Below are 19897 nucleotides of genomic sequence, written 5' to 3'. Positions count from 1 at the left end.
TATGCGATAGTGCGCTTTGGTCGAATGACTCAAAGTTGTTTTTGTTTGTCGCCTTTTTGCACATCTTTCAAAAAGAATGTATGATCGTTACTTTAACTCAAAAATTGCTGTTTGATTATTGCGAAAACATGTCATGTTACTTTATAATAACAACCGCGTTCTGTTTTCTAAAATAGTTGCGCTACAGCTATATTTCGGACTCTCCACAGAGCAATTTATTAATTTATGCTAACACATGGACAAAAATACACGTTACACAGATGCGGAAATATGTAAACTCTGAGGACCGGCAAAACCTGTGGATTCTTTCATAGGCTATACTAACACCCAAAATAGTAACACAGTAGCTGCACCTGTGCGATTCTATAGCCGTGCTACAGACACACGAAATGTGACATATAAAGGACGGGCAAGCAATAACAAATTTTAAATTGTTAAAAAAGAGCTCGATTTTAATATTTGATGAATTGAAATTTGTTTTTTCTTTTCTTTCAATTCAACTTGCGAAACAACAAAGGATTTCTTTAATCGCTTTTTTAAACTGATTGTTCAACACACCATAGATTACAGGATTGAATGCACTATTCGCAAACCCCAACCACATAGTCAGTGTGTCCATGGAATTAAGATTACCTACCATCTTAAACGCTCTAAGAAGGTTGAGAATTGTGTAGGGAGTCCAACAACATAGAAACACAGCTATAACAACAGCGATAGTTTTCAATAAACGCAGTTCCTTCTTTGTGAGAGATGAAATACTTTTATGTTCTTTGCGCACACTGGCGATAACTTTGCTTTGATTAGCAGTCAGGTTAGAAGAAATTGGCACGTTATTCCTAGCTCTTGAATTTGCGTCTCTAATTAATGGATCATTTCTGGTAGTAAAAAACGGTGGAAGGTCCCCACTTTTATCGAGTGGTCTTACGTTTATAATAACTGACTGGACAGCTTCAGTCGTACATGAGTTATCCTTTGCTATAGATAATTTTCTTTTACTGCATATCAAGGTCTTATATATCATAACATAGCAAAACAACATTACGAATACATTGAACAGTAATCCAGTTGTGAAGACGACCAAAGTATGCGAAGGAGTCAAGTGAAATTGTACGGTACAAACTTCTTTGCCGTCTTCAAAACCAAACACGCCCCAGTTGAATAGCGGGGTTATTGATAATAAAAAAGATGTACCCCATATGACAGCTACGCCGATCAACACAATCCTGAAATTATTCACCTTCACTTTTCGCTTCACAACAAAAAAATACCGTTGCAAACTAATTCCAGCAAGAGAGTACACTGACACCAAAGTAAATACTACTTTCAAAATGGCGAATATATCGCATGATATTTTGGAGAAATCCCATTTGTGCTTGAAAAGGTTTATGGAGGCTGTCGGCATGATAAAAACAGCTTGAAGAAAATCAGCGAATGCCATGTTGAAGATAAAAGCATTTTGGAAAGACCTTAAGCTTTTGTTTCGCATTCCGATCATAAGCAAAAGTATATTCCCAAATAAAGCAGTAAAATTAATTGCAAGTAAAGAAGTAATTTTTATCCAAGTCCCTTCCTCCATATTTGTAACCTTCTCTTCGCGAAATACGACATAAATGAGTTGTATTGTTTAAGAACTTATTTTGGTGCATAAATTTTTAATGTAAAATTGAGACTTATTTAAAAAGTCTTTTTGTCTTTCACTTTTTAGAAATTGCTCAATTCTTATCCCACTGAGAGATATCAGTATCAAACAGCTTGTTTCCTGATTTGTTTGGTTTAATTTCATACTTTTTCAAAATGCTGAAGCGAACATAAATAATTCTCGTTTCTAAAATCTTGGTTTTCATTAATCTGGTTGTCGCTTTGTACAACACGTGCTTGTCTATTAGTATTAGAATCCTAACTGCGGTTGTTATTTTTATCCTGTTGGGGACTAAGCTTAAGTTTAAAGTTCCTTTTCACCCTTGTTCCCAGGAATTTCTCCTTCTCTCATATTCAAAGGCAAAAATTTCCTAGAAAGGAGGGTGTTCTTTTTATTCTGGAGCCACACTCACGACCCTTCTTGTCTAGCCTCTCACTGTTCCATTGTTAATATTATTGTCATTTCTCCAGGATAGCCTTTTCAGTATCTATAGTTCTGTCATCAATGAGGGTCCTGCGAAGAAAGTCCTAGTGCATTTAAAGCTACGGAAGGCGTGCAAGGACCACACTCGCCTAACTAGACAACAGCTTAAGATATCAATCCTATTCTTATGCTAAACGTTAAGCAGAGAGGATCGATTCACGCTTTTATACTCTCCTGGCGTGACTTCGCCAGAACTCAAGACCTTCCGCACTGGAGGCGAACGCTCTACCATAAAGCCATCAGCTGCTTCACTATTTTTCTCGAATGTTCGCGTTATGAGTTCCACTCGTTTTATAAGAACAAGCCTAGGTGAATTATAAAGTGTCGAATTTACAGACCAGCAGCAACGCGCCAAGCCAAGGCCCTGAACGCTTAAAAGAGGCTAAAACGCGGTTTGGCAGTTTTTAAGAAAGTATAATTGCTGCTAATTATTTGTTGCGTTTGTTAATTCATAATGATTGCAAAGAAAATGACTAAACGCGTTATTTATTCTTATGTATTAAAAATACGCTCTGATAAATAAGCCCACCAGTGTCATAAATGTATGAGACCAGAAGAATAAAGGGAGGGAAAAAAGAAGAGAACAGTTGTTAAATGTAGGTTGTCATGTTTATTGTAAAATCAGCCTATATCCTATTTAAAGATAAAAAGTTCCTTTAATTTGATGTGTATTGACTGCTGTTCTCAGGAGGTTGAGTTCCCTCATCCTCCTGTTGTCGAAATGTAATTGGTGAAACAGCGCCTAGGGCGTTCTTTGCACTTGTGACTTTTTATAATTATAAGGCGGGTCCAAAGGTCTGTTGTTTATATATCAATTTTACCGATGTCAGCACTTCTATTTTTAGGATTTGTTTATACATTTCGTGTACTTTTTACAAAGTATGGAAACAAATTGATTTTCTACTCCGAGATAAATGATAAAAAGCAGAAAAGCAGAACAAACACTAAACGAACATTTTAGGTTTATGTGTGATATATATATTTTGTATGTCAAATTATCCAGCTTGCACCGAAAAACTAGACAATTTGTAAGTTTAAAAAACGCATTTTCTGCTTGTCAGCTGGATTTGTTTATGCAATTGAAAACACCATCAGATCCAGGCACACACACACTCTTAAGTTAAAGCTACCATGTCTTTACCTGTCTTACCGAAAATCCTAAATGATATGGATATAAGAAGCAGTGCCTGGAAAACCCTGATATTTCTGATTAAACTTCCGATTAAAAACCTAAAAAAAAGATAAGTATTATATATATCATGCGTAGTGTATATTCGTACGCACTTTTGCCCATTTTTGCGTATGTATATGTTCGTCCGCTATTCGTACGTAAAGTGCTTTAGGGTTAGGGTTAGGGTTAGGATTCTTTTTCCTTTTTTCTACGTATGAATAGCGCTACGCACTATTAATACGCACTTTATGTCATATTAAAGTGCGTACGAATATACAGTTCCTATATCATGTGTGGTCATTTGAAATCTAATTTGTTCTACTCATCGCTGGTTTTTAATGTGTTTTTTTTTTAAATAGGTTGACAAAATGCTGCTTATGTTTAACAAGGCTTTATATAAAGTATGTGGTGCCAGAGTGCCATAGTAAAACCTAGAAACGCTGCTGTGGTTGTTCTGCCCGGATAATAAACGCTACCCTGATTATGTTCGGCAGTTTGCCCCGGCTAAGAACAGGGCAGAAAATACATAATCAGGGGAACTTAATCATGACGGGCTGGTTTTTGTACGACAGTCTAATATTATTTGTTACTTAAAAAACGCACATAATAGAGGCAGGTTGACTTTTATGTACAACAGTCTAATATTATTTGTTACTTAAAAAACACACATAATAGAGGCAGGACAACTTATGTACGACAGTCTAATATTATTTGACACTTATAGAACTAAAACTTTCAAGAACAATGTGGTTGGGAAAATCAAAACAAATTTGAAATAACTATTAATTCTCTCTTTGATCAGTTGTGCTCCAATGTAGAGGTTTAAACATTTTGCAATATGCAAATTATCACGTTCAACATGATAATGGGAGAGAAAAACAACATAGATTCGAGCTTCAAAGTCAAAACCACTTTTCCAAACGAAATTCACAGCTTTAAAATGAGTTATTTGGTATGAAATGGGTTTAAAAACATAAAATAAACTTCCTCTGGTACATTCTGTGACAATAACTCGTGAATGTTTTATTCACAAAAGTTAGAAGAACATGCCAATCACAGTCTGCCAGGCCAGAGTTCATAAGCCAGTCGTCACAACATAATCAGGGCAAAAAAAACAACATAATATGCTATGCGTACATCATCCGGCCATCCTGTTTATAAACAGGCCGTTTTCGCAATCCGGGCACAACATGGTTACCTACTTCGAAGCAGTGACATGAAAGAAATTACTGAGTTGTGGTCACTACACAGCAGGACTAAGGACAGAAAGGGTTGATAATGGAATACGTAGAACTATGTAATGTCCTCACCCCAACCCCTGGCATAGATTTCGTCTAAAAAATATTGATGTATTTACCTTTTTTTGCAGCATTTTTCAATTTCTAACCTTTTATCTAAGTACCTTTTTATTATTCCTCAAATATTGATGCCTTTGATCAGGTTTTAATCAGACAAATTTTGGGTATTTTAAGCACCAAAGTTCTGCCGAAAGCCCCTACTCCAATTTTCGCCGCTTTTCTGGTGAGTTTGCCCTCCTACCCTTAGCGTAAATTTCTTTCTCATTGTGCTGCAATATGCAGACCAAACTTTAATTAAATTTTTGTCTGGTCGAACATAATTCCATGTGAAATAAATTGTCTGGATAGAAAATCTTCTTGAAATCTTTGAGGTTGGATTTAAAATTTTTAAATTTTTAAATAACAAATAAAGTTGTGGTTAAAAGAATGTGTAAACCAAGGTTGAATTAAAAAAACAAAATATTTTGATATTTTTGTGCATTGCAGAGTTTTATTTTCATGAGGAAATTTTGGAATAGCCTTTTTTTATTAAAACATAGTGGCAAAACTGTTTTATTCTTCGCCTATAGATACTGTTTTTGTCCACTTTATTGGTCTCCTGTCCCCCTCCCCCCTCTCCAAATGTTCCAACTTTAGTCTATGTTCCTAGCCCTTTTTGTGATGGTCAATGTCAATAATTTGGCTTGGCTATACCACAAGTTCTAAAAAGTCTCAGGAACCATGTGTCAATAGTTCCACTGCATTATTATGGTTAAACTGTTAAAAAGTTAACACTTTAAATAAATTATACTGTTCAATTAATCAAATTTGGTCTCTTTTCCTATCTTATATATTTTTTTTTGATAAATAAATTATTATCAAAGACATTAATTTTCTAACATTGATGCTCAACTTTTTCTCTAGAATATATATACAATAAAAAGAAGAAAAAGAGAGAAACATCCTACACCTGGTAGAAAAAGACAGCAGAGTGTTGTCCTGCATTTTTAAATTCAGCTTCAATATTGCTACAGATCAATGTAACATTGGATCAATTCTTTTCTGGTAAAATACAAGTATAACCCCTATGATGCCATTTAATAGTTACTTAACACCCAAATTTACTATTTTTTACCCTTTCCTTGTAACTCAAAGTAACAAATCTAGTACCACCCCCCATCCCCTTGTTACATAATATTTTGGATCTTAAGACCTCATCTATTTATTTCCTATAGTACCAAAAACATCATAAACTAGTGCTCTACTATGTGAAAAAGATAAAACAGGGCCATTTCCTTAGCACCTAAGATGACATTAATGGCACTTTTGTGTAAGTCCAGACGCAAGAAACAAATTTAAGATATAGATCATAAACTAAAATAACTAAAAAAGTTTCTAAAAATGCTCAACTTTAACGTAATCATGAGACATAATATATTTTTAAAAAATTTCTTTGTCACATAACAAAAGAGCCCTGGGGCTAAAAAGTTGGAAAACTAAGACAACTTAAATTTCTGTAAGTAAATTGTTTCTTATGTTTAACATGTTATTCTTTTAGTCTACATATAAGACATGGAAGCTGTACAAAGGCTTGTCCGATCATTGAAGTCTGCAAGGTCATATGAACTTCCTGAAGGTATGTATGAAAAGTTTTTTCACCTAAAGTCACATATTTGCATCACATCCATCTGGCTGAAATAGACCTGATTAATAATTCTGCACCTCGTATTACAGAAGCATATAAATGAAGATAAATTAGGATTAGAATTTATAATTTTAGAATTGGGATATGTTAATATGTCTAATATCTTACTGTTAACTTATATTTAGAAGGCTTCACCGATATTTTCTTTTACTATAAAATAATAATATAACCATTACATTCCACCTCTAAATGAAATGTACAAACCAAACTCAATGTATAGAATACTCACACCCAACACAGCTAAACTGTATCCAGAAATTTCAACATGAATATTTATAATGACTTGAAAAATTTGAAAACACTACAGACATCCAATTTATATTTGCATTGGAATTTTCAAAGATTTGCGAACATCAAACAGTGTACTTATAGATGCCCTATGTTTTGCCACACAATCTGCAAGTTTATTTTCTCCATTTACCCATCTTTGGTGAAATTATTTGCTTTCAAAAATTTAAACAGATTTGCTATTAATAACGCAGGTTATTTTAGGTCATTCTGAAAGGAAGGACATTTTCTGCATGGTTGATCCCAACAAATACGCCATGTCAACTCCATCCCCCAGTGCCATTGTTTCTGTATTATTCTCTTGAATAGTTTCTTAGACTATTACATGATAGGAATAAGTTTCTTACCCTCACTAATATGACAGATGCTCTGAGAGGAGCCACGTTTCAAACTTGCATGAGTTGCATCTGCAAAAAAATATTAGCATTTTCTATGTCAGAAGTAGTAGGAATTTTCAGCGACATTGCTTTGTTCTTCTTAACCGATTTATATGTTAGCCTTAAAAATGCCATTGTTGGATGACATATCAGGGTGAGTTTGACCAGTAAACCAAGATAGCTGACTTTTTCTTATTGTCAGATGTTACAGTATTTAAACTCTAAAATACTGATCTTGATTTATAGTAATACTATTTCTTTTCAGACCCAAATATTTAAAACAAGAACAATGCTCGATCATATACAAGGACCCAAATCCAATAGTGTGTTTTGACTCTAGTATACCATGCTCCAGAAGTATCATTAAGACCATACAAACATTTTTTCAGTCTCCTTACTACTTTTTCCAGAACCATATCAGCAGGAGGTCTTACAAAAAACATCTGTTGTCATTGCATCGCCTTGCAAAAAAATGCTGATGGAACTGCAAGGACTAAATTAAGGTTTTGCTTACTGCATGTATACGAATCTGTTCAAAGATTTAGGAATCCTCTTCTAACCCTGTAGCAACTAATCTTGCCTTTGTAATTTTTTGTTCCATTCTTATATTTTTCAGTAATAAACCGTTTTGATGGTTCTAAAGGTTGACCAATGTCACTAACTTGTCCCCAGTATCTTTTTAGACTTTGCAAATTGTGCACTTTCATGAAAGTTAAATCTTGAGCCTGATTCACTTAAAACCTTTTGCATAACTTTTCTGATCTCAGTTAAAGTGTCTGGTCCATACAACTTCCCTTTATTTCTTGTGGCTTTTATAAAAAATTGACACAGTATGTTGTCTAGTTCGTGTTCAGATAGTTAATAAATTTCACGGTGTTTACTTATCATTTTACAAAATTCATTTGAAAGTCTTGTGATCACTAACATTTTTGTACTTCGTTCCTTTAGTTATTTGTTTGACAACATAAGCATCTTATCTTTACTATACTGAAAAGTTCTTTGCAACTTCCTCCCTCAGAAATTTGAGTTAAATGTTATGTTATTTATACTTTTTACATTCACTCACATTCATTCACATTCATTTTTGATGATTTTTGTTTTTCACTTTTTCTTCAATAACCCTACCATTGTTTAATCTTTAACCTAAATTTAGAGCTAGTATAACCATCTAGACATTCTCCTTGATCAGCAGAGTTGTTTGTTACTATCACTGCTATCTTTTATACTTATATTTTATGTCTACTTCTTTATATTAATACACAATTTTTTAAAACGGAATAACAAAATCGGAATATTTTTTTGTTGAAAGTTCTTTTGTAGTCATAAAATTCTTTGAATACATTATACGCCATTGTATTTTTGTCCTGAAAAAACAGTGCATATAACTGATTAATTAATTTTGTCAAACCATCTTCTTTAACTAGTTCTCAACCCTAGCAGCTTCTCTTGCACGTCATATAAGTGAGAGATTAACCACTGGTCCTTTTTTCTTCTCATCCAAAACAGTATATATCTGCCACACCTCAATGTCATTAAGCTATATAATCATCCTCTTCAATGTCCCGTTACTTGTTGCCATTGCCACAATCACAAAAACGTTTGAATACCAATCAAGTATCATGATAGAATCAATAAACTGTGCATCGAAAAAAAATCATCTGCACCTGAATCAAATACTTGTGGTACCCCACAAGGGTCAGTGTTGGGACCATAGTTGTTTCTCCTTGCATTTAACGATATGAAGGATATTCTTTGTCATTGCAAAATCATCACATATGCCGACAATATTATTATTATTATTATTATTATTATTATTATTATTATTATTATTATTATTATTATTATTATTATTATTATTATTATTATTATTATTATTATTATTATTATTATTATTATTATTATTATTATTATTATTATTATTATTATTATTATTATTATTATTATTATTATTATTATTATTATTATTATTATTATTATTATTATTATTATTATTATTATTATTCCGAATATTTATACAAGAATAACCACTTCAGTGTTGGAAAGACTGTTATCAACGTGGGTCCTGTGTTCATACATAAAGTGTACACTGGCAATACCTACCCAATTTCCCTCACATGGGTTCACCTAGCTGTGGTAAAGGCACTTGCTAAACATGCCTGCACTGTGGATGGAACCATGGACCTTGTGATTAAGAAGCACCACATACAGTGATTTATACATCAAGAAAGTCAAAAAAAAGTAAAGAGAAATTACTGCAAAAACTTTTAAATCGTTAGCTGATTGGCTGGAAGCAAATGATCTTGTTATTATATTATTATATAACACACTTTATTTATATATCATCCAATTTATTTAACCAGTTATTTATATTTTTCATAAAGTTTTGGAATTACCTCAGATTACCAAATTGAAAAGCAGTCAGCATTAAAACAATAAGTGTGCTAGTTTTTCTAAATACTATGAATATTTTCGAGTGAAAGAGTGAAACAAATAATAAGAAATCCAAATAAGTAGAATATTACTCTCTAACTTTATTAAATTTTAATTTGGATGAAACACTGTATAGGGGAAAACTATTTTTTAATATTTTTTTAATAACTCTTTCTGCTTGCTGTTTAGTTTCGTGGGTTCGTTTGTTTCATTCTTCAGGACTTCTGTTTTGTCTGGAGTTGTTGTTTTAAAATGAAGTTGTTCTTTCTAGTATGAAAGTTATTTGTAATCCCAGTACCAAAACTTTCCTGTTTCCTCTTGCTTAGTTCAAACATTCTTTTATTCAAGCATTTTTTTTTAATTCTTTCTGTGTTTGAACTAGTATATGTGTTCTGATGTATCTTTACAAAGTAGCTCCATGGTTGCCACTTGAGAAAAATTCTCTAGAAAAGTCTCTAGATTCCTTCTTTGTCTGTTTAGCTTTTTAGTTCATGGACAATCAAGACTTTGAAGTTTCATATTAGCAGTGGGAAGGATGCTTACAAATTTAACTGATCTTTATTATTAATTTAGAGTTATACAGAACAAGTTGAGAAAAAAAAGACAAAATAATTAAAACCATAGAAGCAATGTGAAAGCCTTTTTTAGGTTAATTGTAAAAAAATAGAAATAAGGTTACCCAGAACATTGTAAAAAAGGTTTTGTTTATTCTGAATTCTGTTGTAAGTTGCTCTTCTTTACTTATAGATCCCAACACAGCATATTACATGCTTTTGACATATGTTATGCAAAATCAGCACAGGTTTGTAAAGTTTTTAAAAAATACTTGTCATTGGCTGAAGGTTTCTAACAATATCTTACAAAGAAAGCACCAAAGCTTAAATAGAATGTTTTCTTTACTTTGTAACACTTGTAATTATTATTGCAAAGTGTTAGATTCGGCATTTTCTTTTTGTAATGAAAAGAATTCTTTCTGACTTATTTGTGAGGAGTTTAGAAATCTAATTTTATTATTTTTTCCTTTGTTTTTTTTTGTTTATTTGTTTGTTTTTGTATAGATCAGAATATGTTCTGTTCTCAAAATGTGTCTGAATTTTCCCGTTCCTATGCAAAAACAGGAGTTTGGTTGGTAAAAATCGTAAAATTGTTTTGAATGTTACTTAAGAACCAAATTTTTTAAATATTTGACAGAATTATAATTTCAACTCTCTTACTGAGAAGTTATTCTATGAAAGCAACGCGAACAAGTAAAAACTTTCTTTTTGCAATAAACTGCAAAAGTATTTTCGTAATTGGTCTAAAGATCACCAGGTAAACTGCAAAAGTATTTTCGTAATTGGTCTAAAGATCACCAGGCCCAGTCCCCCTAACATATTGTGAATGCATTTTATAGAACGTTCATCGATTTACTTGGAACAAGTAACACATTTGATGTTAATTTTGCTTCTGGAAAGGGAAAACGCACCCTCTTGCATATGGCAGCTAAGTAAGTACATATTCTGGTTAAAGTAAACAAAAACGAAAAAAATTTTACAACATGTCAAGTTTATATAAAGATTCACCCTATACTACAAGTCAAGTTTTTATAAGGATTCACCCTATACTACTGTTCAAGTTCTTTATAATGATTCACCCTATCCTACAGGTAAAGTTTTTATGTAATTGTATTAAAATAATTATACAAATAACAAATTTTAAAGTAATGTCTGATGACGGCAGACAGCAAATGGCAATAGGGTTACTACAAAATCTGTGAAGGGAAAATTTGTATTTTTTTTAACGTTTTTATGATGACTAAATGTATATTAAATATATACATTTTTTTCTTTCCTACTTCTAAATACTAACTTTTGAATGAAAAATATAACACTAACACACAAAATTCCACATGTGTTTTTTTCACGGTATTCATGGGAAATTTTTATTCAAAGTTTTTGAGTTTTAACTTAAAAAACAGGGAAAACTAGGAATTTTTTTCCAGAGTAAATGTAGCAATCCTGATTTAGGGCAGTTCCTACTTAAAATGTATCACAAAAATAACGTGCATTTCACAAATTTTGTAACAAAACAGTGTTCAAACACAGAATTGGTAGATAATCAGACACCAAGGTTTTATTTTTTTCCTCCCCCTGTACATTTAACTTCAATTATTTATAATCTACAACTGTAAAATTAGTGATCTAAAATTGTAGTTTGGGTATGGCATCAATTATTTGCTTGTTAAAGGTAAAATTCTGAGTGCTTATGTTAGAATCTGGTGCTTGATTTTTAAAAAACTACAGGATTCAAGGTATATAAAGTATATTCTTTTGATTGTTAAAACTATAAATAAAATCACAACCAATAATAAATAATCTATTTATTTTTATTTATTTTTACCCTTTTTTCTGTTAATAAATTGCATTAATATGGTAATATAGAATACATACAAGTAATAAAGAATACATACATTTATTTATAAATCAAGTTGTTTGTTGTATGTTATCAGAATACTAGATCATAGAATAGATTAGTTTTATATTATTAAACAACTATTGGTTTCTTGTTTACATGATCATCAGGCACCAAGCATTCAAAACACATTCACGACATTTCACAAGCATGCGTTTATTTATTTATATTTTTGACCAAACTCTAATTTGAACTATAGATCACAACCAGTAACACTGTAATTCCTCTTTTTAGCCCCCAGGGGGCTTATTAAATTCTGGACGTTTTATGAGGGGGGCTTAATAGAAGGGGGTTAAATAAAGGGAGGGGCTAAATAAATAATAGAATTTTAAACACAATATCTATACAGCCCGTTGTAAAAAAAAAATCATAGATATTTAGCAAAGAAACTTGGGGAGAAAGAATTAAAGTTGCAGCATATGGATATCGCTGTATATGACGTTAAATCAACGAATAATATCGAATTTCTTTGACTACTATAACTTTTTTATTTTATTTATTTATATAAAGGGAGGGGGCTAAATAACTTTTTGAGTTGCTGGAGGCTACTTTTGCAGTTTTACTATGTGTAATAAAACTAAAAAAAACCTTTGTGCTGGATTAGTCATTAAGATCAAAGTGACTAGCTAACAAAAAAGTGGGAACAACAAATTGCAAAAGAAAAACAGTTTGAAAAAAAACAAGTAAAAAAGAATTAATTATTAAAAGAAGAGTTAATTAATGCAAATCAATAGCTATTGTACTTCCTGCACCTTTTTGGAACTATTTTTTTAATTAGTTGTTAAAACTAGATTGCAAATGACGTGAGTGTAAGGTGAAATAATCAATAAAACACCTGTCCTAATCATAACAGAGGCAGAACTTAGTTAATACACAAACATTGACTTTACATTCTTTTGTTCCATGATCTTTTTTTCTTTAAATCCACAATTTTCCCTTCTATGTACTTTACACAAAAGAACTTGAAGTTCTACTCCTATGTTCACTGTATGTCTTTTCAAACACTGATTCGAGAACTTGTTGTTGGAATACCCTTGGTTGGTTTTTATCTGGTTGAAACAGCATCACCCATACTCGAAATCCGTACATGATAACTGTCAGAAAAAAATTTGAGCAAAAAATTAAAACTGCATTTGTCAGCACACCTTCTTCGTTTTGAATAATGTAAGCCAGTAAAAAAACTTCTGACACCAAGACTGCAATTCCAATGAATTTTGTTTCATTGAAATTTTCAGGGAGCTTTCTGGCTTTAAATGCTTGAAGAAGGCAAATAAGTGCTACAAACTTGATATACACAAACTGAAAAGTGAAATAAATTTGATTGTTGCATCGTAATGACTCTAAGACTTTTATTTCATCTCGTTCAACATTGTGTTTGTGTGGGATCAGTGACATCGAAATCACTGAGACAATCACTTGTAGAAAAGCAAGAATAAACAAAATTGAAATTCCAATTACTTTTGTGAGAATTACATCAGAATGAGAGAGTCGAACTTTAGCTTCAAAAATATTCAATAAATTTCTTGTCTTAATGTATGTCACTGAAGAAGTTATTGTCATGAGAAAACCAATTACAAACGGTTGAAACATGCACACAAATTGAGTAGGTTGAAAAGTGAACATTAAAATCACAATGAATATAAGCATGTGACTTGTAAGCTGTATCAATGATTTATTTGTATCCGAAGACCGCACAATTGGTGTTTTACGAAATTTAATAAATACTGCTATGGTAAAAATGCAAACAATTGTACCAATTATGCTGAGTGCATATATCTTATCTGCGTCAGTGGTAGATGGTTTTCTGTACTTCTTTTTATAAGCTACGCACTCTGTTCTGTTTAAATTAGACCCTGTGTCAACAGGGCACCTTTGGCAGGGAGCAAGTGCTGTTTCATTTTTGTGGTATCCAATATTACACTTTCGACATATCCAGCAACATTTTATAGCTTGATTGAAAAAGAATGTTTCATAACCTGGCAAGCAAACCTCATGGCAAACTTGATTAAAAGAAGAATTTTGTAGTTTAAAAGTTGTTAAGTTTTGAGTTTTATTTTTGGCGATGATTTGTTTTAATTTTATTCGACCTTTCTTATATTCTGCTTCTATAGGTGTTATTAAATTTGCGTAAAGCGTATCAGGAAGGGTGCGGCCAGGTAAGAAACCCAAAAACGTTCCAATATCTTGAAGATATGTCGACATAGCTTCTATTGTAATACTAAAGGACTTTTCCATCATGTCAACACTATTCTCTGGGGTCAATTCTTTTATTGATTTAACTTTTAAAGAGTTATTGATTATTTCTTTGTATTCATGTGTAACATTGTTGATATAATATTTCAACCAAGGGTTTTCTTTGTAGGACATATTTAGATAGGTTTGTAAAAATGTATCGGTGATACTTGTTGTAGACAGTTTTAAAATTAAGATAAGAACTGTATTTGCTTTTAATACTTCTGATGGTAGAGAGTAAAGATCAATATGAGTGCTTATTAACCAAATCTTGTTTCTGACACCTAAGTCATGAACAGAAGAGAGGAGAGTTACTATTTCACTTTTTCGTGAGCTCCATATGAGAACAGTCCCACTTCTCTTTTCGAATTTCATATCTTTTGCTAGTGTTTTCAAAGTTTTATTTGTTGTTGGTAAATCATATGTGGCTGCTATGCATATATTTAGCTCTTTGAATGCTTTTTCGAGATAAACCAACGATGCTTTGCCATAGTCTGATTTCTCAATTATAATTGTTATGTACCGTAGCTTTTCATTGCGAAAAAAAGTCTCGATAAGAGTTATGCGAATTGCATCTTTTGTTGGTTGCAAGAATGAGACATGATCATTGGCTGGGCTGCCTACCTCAAAATCCTTTTCCATGCTTGACTTCGAATAAACTAACACTGGAACAGAATATGGTTCCATAAAATTTTTTATTGGATCTAGCTCTTGTTTTATTGAAGCAGATGTTATAACTGCCAAAATTTTAAATTTTGTAAAGTGGTGGAATTTTTTGTTCAGCAAAATATCCAACAAATGAGATGTTGCACTTGTTTCTGTACAAGACATGTCATACGCCACTGCACCCATGTTTAACATTGTACTCTTCTGATTCAGCATAAAGTTCAGTTTTTTAACATAATAAATGAATGCCTCAGTTGATGCTATTGAGAATGAATTGATATTTTCACCATTAAACATGGGAAATAATCCCACCAGTAAGACATTTGTTTTGTGTGGTGAGGCAGCTGGTAAGTAAGCTCTGTAGAGGTCTTCTGTACATTTCGTTTTCACTTTGCTGCACATAAAGACAAGGAAACATGAAATCCAGAGAAGTTTCATTGCCATCTTGCATGTGTAAGAGCTCAACTCTAATAAAGCAAATGTTTAAAAATTTAATAAACAAAGAATGTTGCAAGTCATATCATATATGTTTCTTCTTTTTTAAAATATTTTTCTTTTGTGCATGTTTTCAAAGATGGTTTTATTCATTTTGTGATAGTGCGTGTTATTTGACCGCAACAAAGGGATATTTATTTTGAATGAGAGTACCATCTTTTGAATTAAGTGTTCAGAAGGTAGTTTTAATTGCATGACATTTGCAGATGTTAGCCAAACAAAAACAAAATCAAGAAGAGATTTACATTTGATATTTTTGTTTTACAAATTTCAAATATTGACTATTAATGTTAATTTTTAATTTATATTTTTTATCTTTTTGTTTTTAGATGTTTTTATGTAGGTGTTTTGTTAAATATAAAACCAAATTAGTTTTTATTAATTATTTTTTTCCGATGCACGTAATGTAAATGTTAAACACAAATATGATAGAATAAGTATGCCTGCTTTATTTATCTAGAACACGAATACCTAAATTATATATATAACTATTTGCTAGGAAATTATAATATATTGAAACCCTATTTATTAATATTTATTTTTTACTATCAATTTATTACACACATTGGTTAACTTATCCCACTTCATTTATCTTAACTTTTTTGCGTAATATCATCACATTCAGCTAGCTGTTGTTCCATTTCATCTCCACTTCTTGTTCTGTCTTCATAATTGTATAAACAGGCAAAGAGAATTTCATCTTAGTCAAAATAAAACATTTCTTCCACAAATTATATTTTTGTAAACACTGATCCACCAAAAAGTAAAATATAGGTTCATATTAGTTTTTAGTATTGTTGCAATACTAAAAACTTGGTATTGTAAGACTTTTGGTACTGATAATTATAATAACAAAATCTGCTAAAAAGTCTGTATTTGGTGAAATTAAAAAAACACCATTGAAAAGACAAAAATGTAATTTTTTTCTTTTTATGCAATGAAGAAAAAGTTCTTACAAGAAGGATTTTGCTTCCCTTTGCAGCACCTACCTTTAACTTCTCAGCACCAAAATTTATTTGTTCTTTGATATGTTAATTACGAATTAAGGAACTTCATTTATTCATACTTGTTGATATGCGACCAGTGTAGCGGTGTTTGCTAAGTGCTATTTCTCAAACCCCACTGAGCACTCATTTGTCTTCACAAAATGGATAAGCAGTTGCATGAAATAATAATATTATAAAAAAGAATGTTTGACTTCTTATTCTTTTTTTATTTTTGACTTTATATTTATAATTGCTATAACAATAAATAGTGCAGGATATTCTATATGACTTCGACCTATATATATATATATTTATTTTATTATATGTAGGTAAAATTTATATTCAGCTTGTTCTTCAGCTATTGTTTTTTTTTCTGAATGCAAAAACCTTTTTGTTTATTTCTTTGTGATCTACAATTATAATTCCATTGTATTCTCCAGGATAAATAATTTTAATGAGATTTTATGTTTATAACATTATCTTCCTGGTTGTTTTAATATTTTATGATTTCACACTGAGTAATTCCATCAGCAACACTCTAACGTTATTTAATAAAAATTGTCTGGTTTTCGTTACAGACATATTATTAAATGTTTTTATTCATTTTCATTTAAATGTGTTTCACATTTAAGAATTTCTTTGAGGTTGGTTGCGACAATCTAAACATACTAATTCTTCTTTGTATAACAAGCAAAATGGGTATCTTGTTAGCAAATTAGACACTATGTTGAAGTCAAAACAATAGATTTCATGCAGCTCACTTGTAATTTTGAAGCTACATAATTTGACTACATCTAAAGTAACCAAGGCCTCACCTAGGATTAGTTTCATCAATATCGCTAAAGTAGAGCAAACCCATTCATTAATTTAATCGCATAATAACTTTAAACTAAGATATCCTTTTAATGGTTTTTTTATGAACACATGATCATCTTCATTTTTTTTCTAGAGGGTACTTAACAAAAAGGGTATTTTAACAATTTTTTAAAAATATACAAAAATCCTGGAAATACTATTCCATTGGTTAGTCTCATCTCAGCCTTTCTATTCCATTTTATTTAAATTGGCGAAAAATTGCTGATGTGAAATGCTTTGACTTTAAAATGTATAAATTATTATTAGGCTGTTTGGTATATATACATAGAATTTGTTTTTGTCTTAAGACTGAGTCTGATTTTGTGGTAGAAATGTTAATAAAATTGTTGTTTTTGTGCAGCAACTTTTTATTGATTTTTTTTAGTTGAACTATTTTATTTCTATTTTATGTTTTATCCTGCAGTGTTGGAGCATACGAATGTTTGTGCCATCTTTTAAAAAAAGGTGCTGTTCCTGATGTGTCTGATCGGCAAGGTATAACACCTTTACAAGTCGCTGCAAGAAACGGGTATGTGATAATTGTGTTTTCTTTAAATCTGGAAATTGATTTTCTTACAACAATGTGATACAATGGAATTTTAATTATATTTTTTTGAATTATGCTACTTTATACAAGAACAAAAATGATGATATAATTTTCAGATTTTCGTTAAAAGAAAGCTTGATGCAGTATTTTAACTAATCTTACATTTTGGCCATTAAAATCGATTTTGGAAATTATTACCTGACTGATTTCACAACCAATAATTTAAACATCTGTGAAACTAAAAAAGTTTAAAATCAAGCATATTAGAATTCCAAAAATATTAAAATCATACATATTGTTTTTTTAATCCTTGGTGGTAAAAAAATTTCAAATCTTTTGTTTACATCAAAATGCTTATTTTTCGGATGTCTGTCTGCCGCAATACCACCTGTCCTTACAGAAAACGCCTATTACCCGTTTTGAGAGTACCGCCCATATCTCCTTAACTTTGAAGTAGAATTATATAAAAATATATATTTTTTAAAAGCCAGATAAATTTCCCATTAAATAGTGTTATCTTTTCATAAGATAATAAACTGGGAAGACTTATAAAAAATATTGAACACCTTTTTAAATTTAGTCTGAAAGTTACAGGCATTTTAAGCTTATTGCATAAAAATCAAGCAATTCAAATCTACTCCACTTGAGTCCTAAAAGATTGTCTTGGTTTTGATTTTTAAGGTCTAGTTCTGAATTTATATTAAAAGTGACTTTTTTACCTTTACACTGTGATAAAATTTTAACAATTCATTTACACCATCGAGAGCTCAGCATTTTCAGAACATTAATATTTAAGTTTCATCTGGGTATATATATTAATAAATCATAGTACCAAAACGTAGAGGTTTGGCTTTGAAATTATTTTCTAAGATATCAAGATTTAATGTTTAATACATTTCAGTGAATTTAAACAAAGGGCTTTGTATTATTGAACTTCAAAGGAAACCAATATCTTTAGTTTAATTAAAAATTATGTGCACATGCAAAAATAATTAAATCTTGTTTACACAAAAAAAATATTTTTTGCTTTTCCCCTATGTTCGCTATTTTTATCTTTTCTATGCAATGATTTTTTACAATAAACGTCCTATTGATTACAAGCTTTTCAATGGTAATATTAAAAAATTGAAAAAAGAACGATTTGGGCGTGTGATGCTTAACAAGTAAAGTCTGAAACACTCTAAAAAATATTTTTTTTGCTCAAAAAACGCATTTTGTAGATAAATTTTTTTTAAAAATAAAACTTAATTAATACATGTGTACACATCCCATACTATTCTAGGTACATGCGCTGCATAATTAAACTTCTTGAATGTGATGCTGATCTGCAAATTAAAAACAATGAGGGAATGACAGCTGTAAGTTTTTTTTTGTTTCTTTTTAAGTATCTATAGGAACATCTCTTCAGATAATCAGGAATGTAAACAAGTAACGAGGAACATGCTTCGACACAAAATTATTTCACATACACTTCAAAATATAAAAAATGCTGATCTTCAAGTTTTAAGTAAGATTTTAAGGTTAACTGAATAAATAAAAATATTTTTACCTCGTTCTAGATTCACTGGCTTGCTGCAAACGGGCGTGCTGAAGTGTTTTCTGAAATTACAAAGTATATTACAAACATTGACGTAGAGGTAACTTTTTGATTGGCTAGCTGGCTTGATTCATGTGGCAACTTGATTTCATAAACATTCTTACAATGGTGATTGAGGCCATACATTTTGATCTGTCTTGTCCTGTTTTATAGTGCTTTACATTTTTAAAAAGTAAATAAATAAGTACGCAAATAGATCATGTTTCTGCTGCTAATTTCCACCACTTTCTATTTCCTTATCTGACTTCCATAGTTTCATATTTGCTGTTTATAAATATGTTTACCTATATCAATTTATATTTAAATATTTGAATAAAACAATAATTATTGGGCTTTTCACTAAAATGAGTTTTTGTTGATATTTTCAGCAAGGATATAAAATATTATTATAAAGTACTTTTTTCTAGTTGTTCTTAAAAAATAGCTCTCTCTCTCTCTTTTAGGATGATAATTATCAAACTCCACTTCATGTGGCTTGCCTGAATGGTCATAAATCTGTAAGAATTAACTATTCAGCATAATGATGGACTAGTTTTTTATATTATTCCTAAATTGCCCCTCTTTAAACCAATGATTGCAAAGAAAAATATACCTTTCAAAAAAAAATATCAGTCACTTTTGAATTTTTAAATTTTACTCATAAAAAAATTGTTTGATTTATTGTGTTTTTATTTCTTATTTACAAAATTAGGCTGGTC

The 19897-nt window shown here is 30.9% G+C and overlaps 3 protein-coding genes across 4 annotated transcripts in view; 1 reads left to right on the top strand and 2 right to left on the bottom strand.

Moving 5' to 3' along the window:
• Positions 1–68: 68 nt before the first annotated feature.
• On the bottom strand, positions 69–2127 carry LOC130613079 (dopamine D2-like receptor). Its single transcript, XM_057434398.1, has one exon. It carries the CDS (start codon positions 1574–1576, stop codon positions 497–499), a length of 1080 nt encoding a protein of 359 aa, XP_057290381.1. The 5' UTR covers positions 1577–2127; the 3' UTR covers positions 69–496.
• Positions 2128–3043: 916 nt separating this feature from the next.
• Positions 3044–19897, top strand: part of LOC130613071 (E3 ubiquitin-protein ligase HACE1-like) — a 29873-nt gene continuing 13019 nt past the window's right edge. Inside the window, exons 1-8 of one of the 2 annotated variants that reach the window (XM_057434387.1) lie at positions 3044–3150; positions 6129–6206; positions 10118–10172; positions 10764–10856; positions 17480–17584; positions 18885–18960; positions 19162–19239; positions 19643–19696. In XM_057434387.1, coding sequence (XP_057290370.1) covers positions 6143–6206; positions 10118–10172; positions 10764–10856; positions 17480–17584; positions 18885–18960; positions 19162–19239; positions 19643–19696 — 525 coding nt within the window. In that variant the 5' untranslated portion in view covers positions 3044–3150; positions 6129–6142. Of the gene's footprint in view, positions 3151–5497; positions 5636–6128; positions 6207–10117; positions 10173–10763; positions 10857–17479; positions 17585–18884; positions 18961–19161; positions 19240–19642; positions 19697–19897 lie in introns of those variants that run through there. The other variant, XM_057434386.1, reaches the window with a different exon arrangement.
• LOC130613073 (metabotropic glutamate receptor 1-like) lies at positions 11513–17893 on the bottom strand. Its single transcript, XM_057434388.1, has 2 exons — positions 16204–17893; positions 11513–15186 (listed from the first exon to the last, which is right to left on the bottom strand). The coding sequence occupies exon 2, from the start codon at positions 15161–15163 to the stop codon at positions 12770–12772; it is 2394 nt and encodes a 797-aa protein (XP_057290371.1). The 5' UTR covers positions 15164–15186; positions 16204–17893; the 3' UTR covers positions 11513–12769.

Source organism: Hydractinia symbiolongicarpus, chromosome 10 (genome assembly GCF_029227915.1).
Source record: "Hydractinia symbiolongicarpus strain clone_291-10 chromosome 10, HSymV2.1, whole genome shotgun sequence".
In the NCBI taxonomy this organism is placed as follows: domain Eukaryota; kingdom Metazoa; phylum Cnidaria; class Hydrozoa; order Anthoathecata; family Hydractiniidae; genus Hydractinia; species Hydractinia symbiolongicarpus.
The sequence above is the reverse complement of the archived record's forward strand: the minus strand, read 5'-3'. Positions and strand labels throughout refer to the sequence as shown.